Source organism: Semicossyphus pulcher, unplaced genomic scaffold (assembly GCF_022749685.1).
Source record: "Semicossyphus pulcher isolate SPU_LCO1_2020_fin unplaced genomic scaffold, fSemPul1.0.p SCAF_7, whole genome shotgun sequence".
Lineage (NCBI taxonomy): Eukaryota > Metazoa > Chordata > Actinopteri > Labriformes > Labridae > Semicossyphus > Semicossyphus pulcher.
The window spans coordinates 10,040,412-10,060,530 of record NW_027211748.1 but is presented as its reverse complement, the minus strand read 5'-3'; the positions used below and the strand labels follow the sequence as shown (position 1 = coordinate 10,060,530).

The following is a 20,119-nucleotide window of genomic DNA, read 5'->3' as shown; positions in this document are numbered from 1 at the left end:
TCAGAGATAAATCAAAGTGATGAGAGTGGGGCAGACATTAAACACCAATCATCCTGACAAACACACACAAAGTTTCACACACAGACTGGTGAAGCTCTAGCTTCCCTTAAAGAGGACTTCGCTCATGAACCCACCCTCGCTGTTTTCGAAGTCTCCTTTAAACTTGATCACATCCTCATACAGTATCTTCGCCCTGGCTCTGAATGCATCTCCTTCCTCTCATCAGCTCACTTCCCTCAGGGATGCAGCAGCGCGGTTGTGTATCTAAAATTCTGAGGAAATGAATTCCTTCTGCTCGTTTCCCCATCCTTCTTTCCGCCCTTATTTATGGATCCCATCTGAACACAACCCAGCCAGGCTACTTACATTAATGGATTAGGAGAAAGATAATCACCCTCGGCGGCACAAAGTGCACCAAACACAATTAAAATCCAGTTAACCTGGAAAAGCTAAGAGCTCACAGGTGTCGTGGATATTTATATCCATATGCAGGAGGGCAAGCATTGTGTGACGAGAGTAGAGGTGAAATTAATTAAGAAAGAAACGAACAGGGAGAGGCATTGAGGGGCTGTGTTGTGATGTGGAGTAACCCTAGTTAGCAGAGCACAATCAGTGCCAAAGCCGAGTGTCGAAATGTCTGTTTGAGCTGCCACGCTCACAAAAACAGGCGAGGTTTGCTGTGATTCTCACCAGTGTCTGATAACTGATCTCGGTATGAGTCAGTTTTATAATTAAATAGAGTAAAAGACTCCCTTGTGTGGCGACTTGGCTGACAAGCAAGGTGACAGCCAGGTTTGTGATAAGTTATCAGGTATTACACCCATAGACACTGTGAAAACTCATAGGGCTCAGTGCAGGAGCTTTATATGCCTGACTGAACTCCCTTTCTCTCGCGCGCTGACATAAAGGATCTCTCCTTTTAAACTGTCATCTGAAAGGATAGTTTTTCCTTTCCCACTTGGCACGGTCAAACGTGTTAAACTAAGAATACACTGTTTTGTAGAACTAATTCATATCCACCCATCCCTACTGTGCACTTGGGTTTGTTTGCGTGCATGTGTATGCATGAGTGAGTAGGGCTCGGCGGGGCTCTGGAGAGAGGAGCGTTTCCCGTGCCAATGGTTTTTGTTGTTCCAGCAGACAATAGACAAAGACATCATTTATCCCAAATCAGATTGCTGTTATTGTTTCAATGGAAATGGGCTGCATCTCATCAGGGAGATGTCAGAAAACAGCGTTTGAATGGGCCAACACAACACTAATACTTCTCCACTGCCGGCTAACAAACTGGCTAATTATTGCAGCAGGGCCGTGCCAGAACAACCAATTACAGCGGAGAATACAGTACTGCCAACCAGTTTAAAGTGTCTTATTGAAATAAGGTAGACATGTTGGAATGCATGGTGGTTGGATGCTTTGTGATCTTTTAATTAAGATACAATTGGATGCAATAATTCAAATTGAAAGGCTGAGAGTCAATACCCATTACACTTAAAACATAAGCAGGTTTGTTTAAAGGCAAAGTGCCACCAGCTGGGAGAGCCATAAGAGAGGCTAAGTGAAATATTTATGTTGTAAATATCAGGTTTCATTTCCTATTAAATGTCACTCCCAATGCATGAAAGAAGTTTTTCAGGATCGTTAAACCTGGAAGAAATGCTGGAAAGACCCAGGACACCTACAGGAGATCATATATCCCAAACAGAGAGCGATCCAGAATCCTCCGCGAGGATCAGGAGGACCTGGCCGGGTAAAGAGACTCCGCTGCTGTCCAGATAAGCAGCAAATGCTTGATGGATCATTGTTGCTGCAGAACTCTGGTAGATCAGTTTGAAATATTTTCTGCATTGTGAATATGTTTTATAAATAGATGTAAGCAATCCTTTAAGATGACATTTTTGGCAGTATCATCAGTTGTTGCACAAAGTCTTGAAAACAGATGAACAGCTGTTGTGAAATAAGAGCAGTAAAGTTCAGCCCGAGCACTGACAGGTGCAGTTAGATCTTACAACACAGCTTTAGTTTCTTACTGAAATATAATAATGCATGTTTATCTTAAAGAAATTACACTTACACAATATGAAATCTTAAAAAAAAAAAAAGATTTATTTTTGACAGATTTAAGAGGTTTAACGTGAGAAATTGCTCAAACCTTTTCAGGTCGAAATAATTGTCAAACAAGCAGCACGCAGAGCATGAAACACAACTCAGCAAAGGTCAATCTGCATGTTGCATGCTAGTTAACTCATTTTAATTTAGTTTTGACTTTAAGCTATTAGTCTGTGACATGCCAACATACTAGTCTAACGAAAACAGACTATTTTGTGATAAATAAACGTACTTAATGGAATATGGAAATATCAGTCATATTGATAATCTTATTATTTAAGTATAAAAAGTTAAACAGTACAAGCAGTACAAACTTGAGAGAAACAAATGAAAAGTTAAGTCCCTAAAGCCAACAACAACTTGAGGTACAAAGAGATGGAAACCCAGGAGGCAGGCAGGAGGATGGAAGAATGTAATGTTGTTGTCATAATGAGACAATGTTAGCAGATAAGCCGTGCTTCATGAGCTGGCTCATGTGTAAATCCCACAAATATGGTGGGGAGGGAATAAACAAGCAAGACAGAAAAGCAGAGGGCAGGAGGGAGGGAGGGAAAGATGAGGAAAACAGTTCGTTTGGCTTTTCACTTTGAGGAGGAGGACTTATCGTCAGTCTTATCTTCAAGGCAGATTGAATCGATCACCTGAGGCGACTTAAAGGCAATGCAATAGCATTCAATGACATGTTCTCCACCAGCACTAGACCGATGTGATATGACTGGGAGAAAAGGCAAAAAAACGGAGAAAAAAATGGATAACTGAGAGTGCTAAGAGGTTTAAACAGGACCACAGAGCCTAATGAGAATGAAAAAGTGTGTAAAGATGTGTGTTTGTGTGTGTGGGACCTACACTAGTATTAAAGGAGCAATTCTCCCCTGGAAAAAGCCTCTGTCAGTCAAAGCTGGTGTTCTCTGTAATCCATAGAAGCAATAATATTTGAAATTGGCGCCATAGCTGTGGAAAAAGTTGCACAAACAGCTCGTGGTTTCACCCATTCTACATTCCTACAACACCCAGCATGCATTGCGCCCTCCCTCTGAAAGGAACGGCCCAGCGAGAGACGCTGGAGTGAAATACTACCGTTTCGCTGCAGACAATGGCTCAATCAGAAATACGACAAGAATATACCGGTGGATCGTCTAAAAAAATCTTCAGGTCTGCAGTCTATATTTCAAACCTGACGATTTTGAACGAGACATGACATCAGAGGGCGTCCTAGACTGAGGAAGTGTAGTTTAGCGAGCTCCCTGGCCTCCACCAGATGATGTGTTTTACATAGTCTGGTGGAGGTTTTCCAGGGCCCATTAGAGAAGCGGATAGCGTCCTCCATAGGCACAGAGCGACATCACATTTTTTCCCTACCATAATGGCATTAGCTCCTCATAATAGCATGATAGGACTGAGGTTGAAAATCGGCGAGCTGGCCCTTTAAGAATAGGTTTTAGTATATTTCACTTTTCATTAAAACCAGACAGAGTCATGGGGGTTAATGTTTGTACATTTGAACATCTAAAGCTCCGATATACAGCGACAGGTCAATGCAAGCTAACAGGGAGCATCTGTCTTCTGCCACCGTGTTGACCTCCCTGCTGGCTAATTGTGTGAGAAATTGTTCATAGTGTCCTTTGCCACTAATGCCTCTCCAGATGGGCAGTTTGTGTGTTTTGAGCAGCTTCCACTTCCCACTGGCCAAGGAGCAACAACAGCTGCTTCTAACAAGCCTGACCACAAAACTAAACAAGAGGACCACCTCAGGCTTCAGCCAAGAGGATGGAGGGATGGGAGGGAGAGGGAGGGAGAGAGGAAGGGAGGACTAAGGGTTAGAAGGTGAGTGGGAGGAACAAAAAAACCATGGTCATCATTTCTCCAGATTAAATCCTGAAGCCTATGCAAAGGGAAGACTGTTCTCAAACAATCCTCCTTCTGTGTTCACCTGATAAGATTGAGTCTCTCGTCATACACACTGTAGATAAGAGTGCACACGCTGGCAGCATGAATGCATGCAACACACAACAGCAGACACTCACACGTAGACGCACTGCTGGTGCAAAGGGCAAAAGCTTATTAAACTATAGTCCGTTTGTGTTGTGCATGACTGTGTATGTTCGGCGTGTTGTGTAAGCCTGCATGGGCTTGGTTGGATGCTAGCTGCAGAGATGTAATCCAGTGAGGAATGATGCTACTGTATACTGGGGCTTAGCAAGTTGTCACACAATATCCCATCAGGATGACAAGGCAGCTTTTCCAGACTCAACACTGACATGGAGCCATTGCAGAGAGATGCAGCATGTGTTCTACTCCGTTCAATTGTGCTGTCTCAGTGTCATCTGTGTTACCGGCTCTTATTTAACCCCACATACAAGTTCCATGTGTAAATAGAAAACGCCGACCTGTTTATCATGAGCTCTAAAGCACCTGTGGCAGACTTCACACCTCCCCCCTGCTGTGCACAATTATAAGAGCAGTCAGAAGGTGGCGGTTTGATTTATGGCGCATGTAGGGAGTGTGATGGAGGTCAGAAACTTGCTTCTCCTCCCTCTCGTTCTCACCATCTTCCTCTCTCTCTCTGCTCGCACCGCTGCCGTGACCTTGAAGGTCTTCTCCCTGCCAAGCAGTTTGATGGGAGACGGATGCAGCGTGGATGGGGGCGGGGGTGTTGTAAAGCCGGACACGGGCCTGGGTTCTGACAAGGCCACTTGACCTGCCTCGCAGCGATGTTTCATAAAGAGAGGTGACCTTTGACACACAGACGGATATGAAGCTCTGGAGAAAGCTCGGTCAGGAAGACTTTATTTTGCATGCGAGGCCTGTTGTTTGTTTCTCATTTGATTCACTCCTCTCAGACATGAGAGCTCAGAATGTCCTGCAGTCAAATAAGGTAGAGGCCGTTCCCATGTGCTGATCACTTCACTGCGACACGCCCTCATTGTAAGTCTTTTATATTGCCATGCATTTGCCAATCACTTTTCCAGTTGTTCCAGCTCATCCTGTTGTCCTTTCATTGGTCACTCCAGCTCTCAGTCAAGCCCATCAGCTCCCTCTGCTTCATTATTTCATCAGCCAACACCTAAACCAACAGTGTCTTTACTCAGTGGGGGGTATATCAAGCCGCCACTCAAGGCCCAATCTCCCTGTAGAGTGTAAGCGGCAAAGACTTTCTGACACAACTTAATTACCACACATCATCTGTTTTAATAAATACTCATCCTACTTCATTAACTTGTCTCTCCTGATTTAAATGGATTTACGTGATTGGACGGCGCGTGATTGGTTCCAGCACAAGTTCAAGACTTCGGCGACAGAAGTACAATTCATCCAACCATTCCTCTCCTGTTAGAGCTCCGCCAAGCAGCTGAGAAATGATACTGTTGACTTGCTAGATCAATCCTTATTTGCTGTATTACAAGATTTTCATGCAGTAGCCATTATGTCCTGGAAGCGCAGGAACCCACTCACCGTTTTTCAAATGCAGTGAAGTCGGTAAAAATGACGTGTGCCATTAGTCTCTGTCGTAAGCAGGGAGAGAGCCATCTCCTCTGATTGATCCAACCTGATGTGTGACCTTTGCCAGATATTTGCTTCATGTCATCTTTTCCTTTGAGAGCCAGAGGCTCTTTGTTTCCCGAGTAAAGAAAGAGAAAAGCCAGATGTGGAGCAATCCAGGAATATCTTTTGGTAGAAGCACGATTGTAGATTTTGTTCCATTAACTTTATACACTTTGAGGTAGAGGTCTTCACGGGTGCACCAGAACCCGAGGACCTGGGACCCGACCCGGGACCCGACCTGGGACCCGGACGGGTTCAGGTCCACTTATTACATGGTCAAACGGGTCCGTGTCGGGACTTGTTCTATAACCCTCGGTTCCGTGTCTGTTCAACATTATGTGTAATACCCGAATGGATCCAAGAAGACCCGTGATTAGAAAGTGTTCATGATTAAGGTGCTGTGTGTGTCAGTGTGTGTATTTTAACTTGCAAAGTGGAAAAAAACATAAGAAAAAGCAACAACGAGTTGAGTGACGTGTCACGTGGCTGCAGGTTCAGAGAAAAGTTGAAGCCAAAGCTGGTAATGATGGATACCTTCCTCACTGATGTGGACAAAAAAGCTAAAAGAAAACAAATATAAAGAAGTAAAACCTTGTTTATGTGAATTGTGGACAAAGACGAGAAGAAAGTATGCGCAGCTACGAGTAACACGTGTGTGGCTTCTAAACGAGCCGCGCGTTTGTCATCTGTCTGAATGACAGCAAGTGGACTTTTAATCTGAAATAGTGGATTAGCATCTCTGCTTTTATCAACACGACATGGATACCAGGAAACCTTGATGTGTTTTAATAACTTTCTTGGCGGAGGAAGGATTATATGCACGGACAGGCACAGGGGAGAAGGCTGCGTCACACAGGTAGGACAAAAAGGTTTGTTTTGACAGCTGACTAATGGCAACTTGTTTATATTAATCAGCTGTGAAGTCGGTGCTGATCGGGTCTGTTTCGTCCGGCTGGGGTCGGATATGACATAACTCTGTTCGGGCCCCAGCTTTCAAATAATAGACGGGTCCGGGCCCGGCATTTCTCGGTTCTTCACGGGTCCAGGTCCCAACTTCAAATATTAGACGGGTCCGGTTCGGTTCCGGATCGCACAATAACGGGTCTGTTAGGGTTCGGGGGCTAAATTTTGGACCCGTGAAGACCTCTACTTTGGGGTTCATCAGTATTTGGGTATATAAAACATATCCAGAAAGGACCAACACCAAACACTCCTCAGATGCAGCATTATTCCTTTCAAACAACACTGACCTGATTGCATGTGGAGTTGCACACACACAGTTATTCGCCTGCCCCCCCATCAGACCTTTGGACACCAATAAAAGACTGATGCTGCCCTCAGAGGCTATGGATCACGGCTGTCCTGACAGTGTTTGGTTCAGCTGGAGAATGCTAAAACCCCGGGTCACCGTGTTTTTTTAAAGCTTTTCTTTCACTGTCTCTCTCACACACAGACATTTATCTTCCCGTGCACCCACACAATATTTTCTTATCTCTTTTCACACAGACTTTCTTACAAAAAAAAGGGTTAGGTAGAAGAGGGAGAGGATGCATTCACACAGTTCATTAGTGGCCATCTATCTCTCTGGCTTTTTTGTCCGTGACTCTCTCTTTATGTGGTGCCATGTCAGGCAGGGGCTCCTCTCCGCTCTCCCTTAAACTAATCTCCCCATTACGTATTCGAAGAAACACTCCGAATTTGCCGACAAACACACAAATTTCTCTGGGAACTATGCCTCTGGCTCACAGGCAACCCTTTAATGGGAATCCAGGACTGGTACAGGGTCTCTGGCAGGCCACTCATGGGGCTACAGGGGCAAAAACACAGGGGCACCAGTGGGGTACACATGTTAGCCCACAGCTAGCCTAGCAACGGGCATAGCAGCATGGCAACTCCAGAGCAGGGATCGGTGCAAAGGAATCTGCCCAGTGCGATTCTTGGCTGAACTAGACTATTAAGCCCCTTGGCAAGATTAAGATTTACATCCCGTTACACACACACACACACACACACACACACACACACACACACACACACCGAAACAAATAGGCAAACGGGGCCCTGGGAGGACAGTGACCCCCACCAGTCAATGTGACAAATCCTCAAGATGGAGGGGAATCCTGAGGAGAAAACAGCCTCTTTGCAAAGGGAGAAGTTAAAGGCCCAGTACAACCCATCATTCACACACAGATGCGTACACCAGTGTTGGTTCAGTCACACACACCTCACACTGCACTCAAGCACCAGATGCCTCATTGCACTGGCAGGTGTCAGGTTGTCCTTGTAGACAGGAAAGCGTGAAGGATGCAGAGATAAACTGGCATTCATTTTTTTTGCTGTCGTACTTTCACACTCTTGCACATGCACACTTCACCGCCATCCATTATAGTGCACACTGGGTATGTCTCATATTGTTTCACACGTGGATCCCACCCAGAGAACAGAAATCACAAGTTTACCTGCTTTTATGTGAATTATTTCCTTGAGAATCGGAAACTTGAGAGCTTTTTGTTGAAGCTGTACAGGTGAAAGATACTTGAGTGCGTGTAAACTGTCGTTGGGGGTGCTACCTGCTCAGCGGCACCGTGTAGCTGCAGAATCGTGGACACAAAAGCAAGATGCAAAGAGCATATTTGCAGCCCAGTTTTGCTCCATGTGACCGGTCTCCTCTGAATTAAACTGATCTAAGTGATGCTCGCCTTTTCAACTTCAAAGTGTTTTCAGAAAGCTGTGTGGGTTAGAAAAAAAAAAAGAAGTTGCGCTGTGATGTTATAAATGTTTGATTTTGTGGGGGTGAGTCAAATACTTTGATGTAAACTCTTGGTTGCATAACTGACTGCAGTTTTAGAATTAAATCACTTTGAACGGTGCACTAAGTACGCTGTCAGTGGCCCCCTTCCTATCTGATCTGTAATCAGCTGAAGCAGCGTTAGGTCAGCCCCCCTCCCAGCCCTCAGGCCTGACAGTCTGTTACAGGTTCAGCTCTAATTGCCACATCAATTATGGATAAGGGAGAAGGGCTTTGTCGCTCTCACCACTGGTCAATAGGATAGGCCTTTAATGAAGCAAAGTCTTGCATGCAAGTCTCTTTGATGCACACACATTTATAAAGCCTCGCGCTGCAGGTAGTCAATACAAAAATTGGCTCATTGCGGCTAAATTCCATTATCTGACCTCTCATGCAACGCTAATGCACCTCGGCTATCTAAAACAGATACTCTGATCATGGATTTCTTTTAAAACAAAAGTTTGCATCTTTTGAGTTTGAGGTAGAAGTTCCTGCTTCACATTCAACACCCTCAATCTCCCCTCACCTCCTCTGTATTTTCCCCTGCATACCATCCCGAGCTGAGACAAAGAGGATCAGACTCATCCCTGCTTATCCTTCTACTGTATTTTTCAATATCAGTGGAATGTCTGCCTTTATTTGCTCAGTGCTGTGTTACAGCAGGAATGCCAGTTTTCTGCGCCGGTAGCCGGGGTCGGGCTTCAAGGCGAGTAAAGAAAGTCAAGGGGGTCACTCACGCAACCCCCTCGCCTCTCCTTCCATCCAATCCTCATCTTAACCCCCAGCAGAGGAGCCTGGGTACGAGCATTAATAAAGCAGCCCAAATAAACCAGGACCATCACTAAGTCGCCTCAGCTGTAGGTCCGTCTGTTAGTGTGCGGAGCCGGCAACAAAATATTTCCACAAATTCATTCTGATTAAATCTGGTCCCATTGAAGACCCAAAGGCCAGACAAACTCATTTAGGCCAGACAGAAGGTCAGGAGTGTTTGGCACACAATAAAATTCAAGTCAAATCCACTGAATTTGCTGCTTTCAATAAAGAACACTTTATGAGTCTGGACACCATCTTTAACCATTTTAAAAAGGACATTTACTGCATGGAAACCTGCACATGTTGTAAGGATTTCTTGTTAGATTAGTGAATAACAGCTCCTTCTGCGGTACTGTAATAAAGACTTTTATGTGGCTACGGTATCACAGCACTGAGTCACTAGCATTCCTTGTTCCTCTGCAATAAACCGTCTAGCAACCATACAAAATCGCAGATTCTATGTATCATTTCTACTCACTTCCGAGGTTGTAACCCTCACGACTTCCTTTAGTTTATAACCTGTTGCAACACCTGAGATTCCTGGTGTTTCCCAACCAGGTTCCCAAAGGTGTGCTGGAGAGGCTCCATCATAAAGGCCTTGCTGATACTGCTTAGAAAGGAAATGATGATGCTCGCTAATGAGAACCATTCTCCTCTGATGACCGCATGTCTAGGGAGCCCTTAGAGCTAATATGCTCTAAGAGTGCCATAAAAACCACGGGGCACAATGTGCCAGGCCAGGAAGAAAGAGGAGACCACAGAAAGGAAAGGTGAAAGATGGTATGAAAAGGGATGGCTGGGGCAGCACAGTAAAAGTGAGGCAGTTAACAAGGTGCTGAGGTGTACAATAAAAAAGGTTTGGCACTGTGATTAAGGTGAACAAGAATATCTGTCAGGTACTTTAGGTGCTAAAAAATGGGGTTGAGCACATATTAGTCTACAGTAAAAGATGATTATCCTGCTAATTGTTCTTTCCCCGTACCCATTTCAGAGGGAATGGGACTAAAAGGTCTCAGGATCATTCAGTTTTTGTCCAAAGAATTGAGAAAATGATGTAATGATATAGAACAAATACCTGACTGTGCATATCCGAGTGAAAATGTGACTCACTACTCCCACATCCACCCGCAAACCAGACCACGGCTCTGCCTGGCCAAAGCTATCTCTGATCCTCTTGTTCCTTCCTCTCAAACCCTCCTCTGCCCCGAGGAGCTCTCGCTCAACCCCTTGAGCTCCAGATGAAAGGCTACGGGAAATGGCAGTCCTACTGGTAATATCCGCATCGGGACGCAGCCACTACATCTGCTGACCAGCCGGCCCAAAGCACGCCAGTCCTCAGGGGCCCCGGCTCAGTCCAGGACCTGGGATGGGAGGATCAAGGGTTGGGATTGGTTCGACCCGTCCTGGCAGAGCGTTCCAGAAACCAAATCCCTAATCTTTCCTCCTAACCCACCTCTCTCACGGTAGATCGAATCATCGGCTGTCGCAATAGTCTTCTCTGAACTTTATTCTCATGTAAGCTGCACTTCCAAATCTGTACCTCTTGTACTGTAACATTACATCATATAGCTCTCCGGTATTTCCCCCATCATTGTCTTAACTGTCATAAGCCTTTTGCTTTCCCCTTAAACTCTACCTGACCTCGTGTCCTCTCTCAGATCCCAACTTGCTGCACTTCACTCCTAATCACCATCTTTTCTCCATCTTGTACGTTTTCTAACATGAAAGGCAGGTGAGTGCTCGGTCCAGGGCAGCAGCAGGCTGCAGTGGGCTTGGGCACGATCCAGTGTAATCCTGCTAACGCTGGTGTAGGTTGGCCATATCCTGCCCAAGAAACCATTCATTTCAGGAATGTGTTGTTCCTGCCAGGGCGGACAGCTGCTGCACACCTTTGCGGCCTTAAAGGATCTGAAGAGAAGTTCTCTTCATGCCTTTGACATTGGGTTACAAACACACTGGCAACCCGATAACCTCATGAGGCAGGTCAGGTCAAAGTTGAATAACGGTGTCAAGGGTAGGTTCAAGGTCGTCATCCATACAGTGGAATGCTGTGTTGGAACATTTAGGTGTTGGAAACGAGATCTCTACAGACAGGTTTTTTACAGCTGTGGACTGCAAAATTTCAACTTCATATAAACTGGACATTGATGGATGGGGAGCGCAGACTTTGCTCTGGTGCCCTTCAGCCTTAAATGCAAAATAGCTGATTGGATCTTTCTCGTGCCATATAAACCCACCTCTACACGTCTTTGAACGAGTGTGTGTGTGTTAAAACGTGGACTAAAATTCATAACTTAAAGGGATAGTTCGGATTTTTGGACACCAAGTTGAATGAAATATTTGCTAGTAGTGTAGTGGGCGCAAAGCTATTAGGTCACTCACCGAATCCCGTGGCCGGAGTTGTGGCCGGTTCTGAACGTAGAATAAGTAGTTCCAGCGAGATGCCAGGGTCATGAAACCAACAAGTTTTACCCATGTTGATTTCATATACTCAGTTGTTTGGCACTATTTTCTCTCTTGAACAATTCAGTATCACTACGCCTACTGCAAGCCGGTTTCTCAGGTAAGCCGTCCAAGTAGCCGTTTCACGTTGATTCTGACTGATTCGCATCATCGTTGAAGTAAACATGGCGGACTATGAAAGTGATGAGGAAGATTTACCTTTAACAGCGGATCCAACGGGACCTCTAAGGGCACGATCCGTGTCAGGAAAACGATGAATACGTGCGGTGGAATTTTTTTTATTACAGCCAGGAAAATCACAAATGTATTTTCCTCTGTGACAACAAACATCGTCTCACAAGTTACCAATTCCAGCGTGTTCTCTTAGAAACAGCTGATGGATCACGTCCTCTGAGAAACCGGCCTGTCGCAGGCGTAGTGATACTGGATTTGTCAAGAGAGAAAATAGTGCCAAAAGAACGGCGCAGTATATGAAATCCTAGGACGATGATTTTGTGTTGAAAATGGATCACCACTACCTGCGTGTTGTTTTTGTAGGGTCAAACTTGTTGGTTTCATGACCCTGGCATCTCACCTGAACTACTATTACTATTACTATACTATTCTATGTTCGGAACCGTCCAGAACTCCGACCAGGGGACTCAGTGAGTAAGCTAATAGCTTTGCATCCACTACACTACTAGCAAGCATTTCATACAGCTTAGTGTCCAAAAATCTGAACTATCACTTTAAAGTAGGTAATTTTCCTGGAAAAGAAATGTCAACAAAACCAGCAGCTGTGGATTTGAGATAGTGTTCAGAGTTTACACCCTTGGGGTCAGGTTTACAGTCACACACACACACACACACACACACACACACACACACACACACACACACTCAAAACCACACATCCAAACACATCCAGCCAGCTGTTTCCTTCTGCATGATGGTATGCAAGGAGCAACAATAAAAGCTAATATATGTGTCCTTCTGTTGAAGTGTAAAATAAGCACACTTATCCCCTCCTAAATCTTTCACTTCTGTCATATTTAGATAATTAGATTACTTGACAGGATGGCAAAGCAAAACAATCATCGCCAATGGCTTCATGCTAATAGACATGTTTAGGCAGTGAAGTGCAGAGAGCGTGAGCAATGCCGGGGGTGTCTTCACTTACTTGATGAGCTCACCAGTGTTCCAGACAGATGGTGTTTGTTACCAAAAGAGAATTGTACTTTCATGGCTGTACGATTCACGCTTTTTTTCGCTGCACATCCCTCCGGCTCAATCACAGGAAGTGTTTATCCGTGCATTTACTTCTCCTCCTCGGAGATGGATAACCTGCTTTCTCCTGCTGATGTTTTTATGACTCCTCGCACCTTTGTCAGGCAGCTTTGCGCAAAAAAGCAGCACAAACAACACGAGACTGCAGACAAATGCAAGTAGGTGTACCAGTGGGAAAGTTTCTGCGTTTTAAATCTCCCACATTCCATCTTAACTCCTCTGAGACTGCATAAAAGTCAACTTGTACATTGTGCACTTTTAATATCACAAAAATTAACATGTGTTCTCCTGATTAGCCTGTTTTTCCAGAACTTCACAAAAAGCCAGATCCGAAAAGGCTGCGTTTACCCTGCCAGAGAGTCAGACACGACTGCTGGACGGAAGCAGATGGACAGATAAAGCTCTGTTTTACCTTTTAATGCACAGACATTCAGAGTGGTCTCTCTCTTCCTAATGGAGGGATAGTGGTCTAATGTGCCACTGTGGGTCTTTTAGAGATTAATACCTTAATGAGCGAGCTATAAATGAATAGCTCCTTTGGAAGGAGCAGCCATAAGTGTTCCCGGGCTAATACAGTTAATAAGCCATAGTCACGCCAAAAAATGTACCACAGAAGAGGCTCTCATAGCTGCAGGGGGAGAGGGATGATATGGTTCATTAAAGAGCCACTGATTTATTCTCCTGTTCATGGCTGTGGTCATGGCAGTTCGTATGTGACCGGGCCTTGTTTAGTTGGCGCACAGAGTACGCTAGGATGTCTCCGGGCGCGAGGGGCAGGATCTGAACCGAGATAAAACAAGCATGACATCATGCAATCAGCCTGCACTCGCTTTTAATAGAGACTTTGTGAAAAGGCTTTTCCAACTTTGTCTGTAGCTTTTTTCGCACATCTGAATCTATATTTAGCTGAAAACTGTCATATAGTAACGTTGACTCACACAATTATAGCTCAGTTTTTATACGGCTCCCAGGGTAGGTATATGTATCTTTATTTTTAGACGTACTTTCAGTCTGAAGATGGCCAAACACACGCGTCCTATCTCCTCGGTACGGCCTGCAGCAGTTGCATCACATCTGAGTGATGACAGAGACAGCGAGTCTGTTCTCTGCAGATTAGTGCTGTTCATTAGCTTCGTGATGAAGTCTCTGTTAGCAGAACAGTAGGAGGTCATGCCCCCTTTTAACATGGAGCTTGGGAGCTCTGCCGCAGCTCCACAGCGGCAGACAAATGCACGGATAAACGATGGTTCCTATCCCTATGATGCATTGCATTTAATACCTGCTGGGGCTGTTAATAAATCCAAATAAGTCAATAGAGGTGCCAATTTAAAACATCACTTAGCCATCATTGAAGCAGATGTCACCAAATACATCGAGCGGCCAAGAAAATTGACAGATGGAGAGCTTTTAATGTCTTTAAAAGTTAAGATCTTAGTCGTTAAAGAAACCCGCCGACCCAAAGCTTCACTTTGAACAGCTTGACAGGCGAGTGTGTGAGAACACGCAACTGAAAAATTGATTCAAAATATGTGTATTACAATAGAAGTTATTCCCCTCAAAGCTTTCAAATTTGCCGAAGCATTCCCACAACGGAGTTCAAAGCCATGCTTGGCTCGTCTACGTGAACGTCGAGCCAGAAACGGACCGTCCATGCATGAAAGAGTTGCCCAGCTCCTGTCATCATCCTTCAGAAAAGCAAATGACTGACTCATAGTCGTAGTTGTCTTACAATAGTGCCAATGCTTGAGTTTGTTTTTATAGATACAAAAAGGCCAAACGCCTCTAGAAGCAGCATGGTTTTGTTTCTGGGTGACAAATACTCTTTTGAAAGCTAAAGGACAGTTGAGCAGGCAACAGAGCTCACCAGGGTATGGATTCATTCTTTGAGCTCAGGCTAATGGGTTTTGTTCTGTAAATCTCAGACAGTGGTTTTGATTGATTATCCCCCACTGTGGGCGTACTGCTGCTGCTGTCAGAGCTCTAAGAAAGGCTAGCATGTTTTATCCACATCGCAACAAGGAGCGGGGCAGAAAGGACCTGCCCGGGGCCGCGCGTAACGGAGGAATGCAATGGCTATTGATTTGTTTATTAGCTGTATTATGGTGTGAAAAGCCTTCATGCCACCTTTTTGTTACACTGGACCAGCAGTTTTATGCTGTGCTGATGGCACACTAAGCCACATCTGTTGTAAACATTGTTATACACAGACAGAGTATATTACTGTGGCTGATATCTTATAATGGGGGATGTGCTTTTTATGCTAACTATGTTAACTTATTAGCATCTCCAGCTCCTAATACAGCTGTGAGTGCTTGAGTCAGTTACTTGTTATATAAGTACATTAGGGTGTGATGAACACCTGAAAAATTGCCATCATAATTAAAGCAAACACTGATGGTTGCTTTTCTATATGAAATGCAGCAGCACAATACAGAGCTGTAGAGAGATAAAGAGGTAGGAGGCTTACATAGACAGCTGACCTCTGACCTGCATGATTGGCGCAGGACAGACAGGAGGATAAAAGCAATATATTTGACACATATTTAGCACGTAACAAGAGCTAAAAATAAACACTGGATTAATGTGTCAAAGTTTTAAAAGGCAAAAAATTAATGTCAGGTTTGATCATCGTCGAAATGCCTCTTAAATGATCTGACAAAAAGTTAAAATGCTCTGATCGTAGCTACTCAAGACAGATAAAACGGTTCTTTTGTCTGTGATAAGATTAGTAAATCTTTTTCAAGCACATTTTGGGGCCTTTTTGCCTTTACTTTGACAGAGTGCAGATGTGGCAGGGCATGCAGGGAAACTGAGTAGGGATGACATGTCATCAGGCACCTGCTAATGTATGCTAATGTATGTATTTGAATTTGTGTAAGTCTGAGGAAACAGTCGGAGCAAACATGGCGCATGCTCAATATGAAAACACTGCAGAGTCAGCGTTCTGAGAGTAGACTGGGGGCTGGGCGGTGGGGGGGTTGCTGGTTAAGCTCAGTTGGTAGGGTGCTGAGGCTGGTCCTCGTCGCACTGACTGCAGGTTCAACTCAATCATTTGGTGCATGTCAATCCCCACTCTGTATACTTCCTGTCTATCTTCAGATGTCATATCTAATAAAGGAAAAAAGGCAACAAAAAAAAGAAGACTTGGGGAAGCCGGAGAGTCTCCACTTTCTCGCGCCATGATTTTATAACTGATCCTGTCTTCATTGTGTTTGCCCGCCTGCTTACTCGGTTGTCTAAGCACACAGTATCTCCTCAAACCTTAACTGTTACGCTAAACCCAGCCCCTGCTGTTCTTGTGTGCATGGAGGAGTCCTTATTTGCTCCTCCATACTCCTCTCTCCTCCCTCCTTGCTATGTACGACAGCGCCTCACACCAGACTCCTTTGTTTAACTGTGTAGGTTGAAAAAAGCAACATGATAATTAGGGATGATTAACAAGAAGCTTCTGCAGGAGATCAAATGATTCTCATCAAAGCCAACACAAGCCCTAACACCTCCTCGCAGTCTTGTGTGTGTGTGAATATGAGTGTATGCCTGTGTGTGCGTGCCCAATGAGGTAAAGTGTCTTGTTTGTCTCGGGATCTGAGGAATCTCCTGCGCTGCCACCTTTGCTGTAGACTCAAGGAGACGCAGTAGGTGAGAACGGCAGAGTGAGAGTGTGTTTTAAAATGAATTTCCCGTCCCATGTAGGCGGAGAATGAAAGAGTGACTTTGTGGCACGCACTTGGAAAACAATTCAAAGCTCAATGAGCAAGAGAAAAAGGACACAGCCGTTTCGGGGGCAGATTTCTTTTGGATATAATCTGCACAAAACTAGCTGATATCAGTTGGTGTGAACATCATGAGCACGGTGGGTGATAAAACGACTTAGTTAAGGAAACTTGCACAAGATTAGAGGCTTATTACTCTTCCCAACAGTTTTGCATTTGGGTAAAAAAGGGAAAAGAAGCGTATGTGCATGTAGATGAAGGCATGTTTTACTCACAGATCTGGCCTTGATCATCTCCTGAGGCTTGACATCCATCTTCATCGTCACAGTCCGTGGTGCTGCCCTCCTCTGTCTCCCCGCTGCCCAGCTCATCCCAGGCCTCCATCTGGTCCAGTTTGGGAAACCTCTCCTGGGTCTCCTGAGCAACAAACACAATAATAAAAGTGTTATTACAGACGTGTTAATGTATAATCATTATTTCACTAGGTCATCTTAAACTACCCGCACAGTAAAGCTGATTCTCACCCTTCTTCAACACTCTCTTTATCACTTGGAAAGTTACCAAGTACCCCTTTCAAACCTACATTTAGCGTGTTGACATGTTTTCCACAACCGGGAAGACCCGCTTATAAATACCCATTGTCTCTTTTCCCATTGCCAGTGAAGTATACTCCTGTCTGTCTCTTTTCTGCTGCGTCACCGTCTGACGTCACAAATGCGCCGGAGACAGGGTTAGTAAACAGTGAAGATGTTCGGTGGTTAGGTCTTTATTGTGTCTATTACTCATTCAGTCTGTGTATCAAACTCGGCAGCGACAAATTTAGAACGATGTTTGAGCGCTGCTCGGACGGAGACGGGTGGAATTTGTAGCTGAGATGACGAGGAGTCGCAGAAGTTACCAACGGAGCATAGCATCGTGTCGGAAAGGGGGAATTAGCGTGTCGACACAGGTTTTGTGTTCCCATCAATGCCGATTGGAGCCGAGGCGATAATTACCCGGGTCTACTGCAGAGTCATTTGACCCGGGTCTGAATGCCGATTGTTGCCTCTCCCATTAAGCAAAAAAGCCGGGTGTTAGCTGTTTTTTGACCAGTGGGAAAGTGGCTCCTTATAGGCAAATAATTTACTCTGTAGGCCATACCTATGTTAAACACTGTAAAATATGTTTTAATAAAACTTTGTTGATTGTGCACCCAGTAAGATTGAGTGCTTCCAAGTTGGATACTTATATCCCTGCAAATGTTAGCAAGGGCCCATTTGATGAGACATAGCGTAGCATCCTGGGGAAACGGAGGAGCAGTGTGGGTGGTGTAAAGCGAGAGGCCCCGGGTGGTAAGATGACGTGTTGTATTTAATTACAACCACATTTTAAGAGGAGCATTGATTACAAGGTTGAGGAAGAGCCCCCGAACGAAAAGGAGTTTTATAAGTGTGATCTATTTTCTTCAGACGGGAAAGTTAAGATTTGATTCAATAAAACTAAATCAACTTAGTTAGCAAGAAACCACACACATTATGGTGCATCATTATTCGTCTGGCTTTTACAATGTCAAACAAATAGAAATGTCTATTGACATGTGTTTATTTCCCCACAGTGTAGCATCAATGAGATGTAGACACACTTTTCTCGAGGCATATTAGATGAATGAATCCTTCTGCCTGGAGAATTCCTCACTGATCAATAGTATAGATCACCTTTATTTTCATTCACACCTGCATCTAGCTGTCACCTGGATCTATAGAAACTGAATCACATCATACTACGTTCACAGTTCTGCATGAGCCCTTTGGCAGCGTGGTGCATGAAATACTACTCTTTATGATATTCCTCCCTCTCAGCGTGGAGCCGACTAATTGGACCACCTGCTGGCCCTTCCTGCTGTCCACCATCATCAAGGTGGTCTTTGTTCCATCGCACCATGTCTGACAAGAACCTCTCCTGACATAACAACAAATCATCCTTTAGAGTATAAGCGCGAGGAAGTGCCACGAATACCCGATGAGTACGGCACGTGGAGCCGCACAAACAGTTTCCTTATTTGGATCATCCTTTAGGTTGCGTTACGCACACGCACACACTATTAAACATTCATGAGAAAGGCAACAGGATCAATCCTGGTGCACGGTTGACCTTCATATGGAGGGAGCAACCACTAAAGACATGTTGAGAGCAGGGTGGGAGGGATGGGGGTCTAGCACGGGTAGCTGAGGGATGAATAATATCCTTGCCATTGACACAAGACTCTGTCTGTCACTCAAGACAACTGACAGCAAAGCTGACCTTTAACCAGTCGTCTCCTAAGCAATCAACAACCCAAAACAAACATCACATAAAAAGCAGACAGGTTTATATGTATGCTATCGTATCATCTCATGTGATTTTACATATTCTTAAAGGGAAGCAGACGTAACAAAGAGAAGACAGGGGACTTGATGCAACAACTGGAGGAGGTGATCCTTTGAAGAGAATAAAAACTAAAGCAGAGGGTTTAACAAGTCTGGATGAGGTGGAGATTTGCCAGTTTTGGTAAGTGTTAAAGAGCAGCTCCAGTCATGTTTTAAGAATATAAAATGCTCTACTTGAAATAATAAATTGTGTCTCATGTTTTTTCTGCAAAATACGTTTAAATACCTTTTAAAAATCCTCCCAAGGCATCTCCTCCTTCTGCCTCATTAAGAATTCATGAATCTGCATAGGCCCCGCCCACTATGTAAGACTTTTCTCCTTTCGCTAAATTACAGCCGAAAACAAAACACAACTTAGCTAGCTTGAAATGTAGTAATCAGAAGTAGTAACGTTAACGTTAGTAGTCAGTAGTGAGTTTGCACATTTTACAATGACGGTTACAGCTGGCTCGCGCATCCCGAAGTGGTTGCCATAGGTTGCACATAATGATATGCATAGCGTCACCCCGTCCATTAACGGGATTGGCTCCTTAGGTTTGTGACGTCTCAAACCTGCCAATCTGAAAACGTGTTGTTCAGCCTGTCCTGCAGTTTAAAAGGAGATGACTGCTCATGTTGTCCCTGATATGTCTTGTAGCACATGAAGGACACCACATGGAGATGTTTACAAGGTTAAACACTTGATTTTCACTGGAGGGGGGCTTTAACAGTTGTATGCTAGCTAACGTTAGCCTTGAGGGCTACACAGTCATCACTTCAGTCTCCTTGTAGACTTCTTTTGTATTGGCTACAGTGGGGAGTAGGGATGTAATCATTAACATTTGAAATCCCGATTATCAGATGTGTAAGACACTTTGTGGAAGGCCCAGTGAGTCCGTGAACTCTTCATGAGGTTTAAGATTGGATCTGTAAGAAGATAAACTAGTCAGAACAGTGTAACAGAACAAGGTCTTCGACCAGATTCCTCTTCCGATGGTCGGGGCGACTGAAATTGACCGAAAACTCTTGTAAATTCTGAG

The 20,119-nt window shown here is 44.5% G+C and overlaps 1 protein-coding gene across 2 annotated transcripts in view; it reads right to left on the bottom strand.

Moving 5' to 3' along the window:
* The window catches only part of LOC138611703 (glypican-5-like), a 101,484-nt gene that overhangs the window by 2,683 nt on the left and 78,682 nt on the right, over positions 1-20,119 (bottom strand). For both annotated transcript variants that reach the window (XM_069684902.1, XM_069684903.1), the window contains one exon: positions 16,971-17,112. In XM_069684902.1, the coding sequence (XP_069541003.1) occupies positions 16,971-17,112 (142 nt within the window). The remainder of the gene's footprint in view (positions 1-16,970; positions 17,113-20,119) is intronic.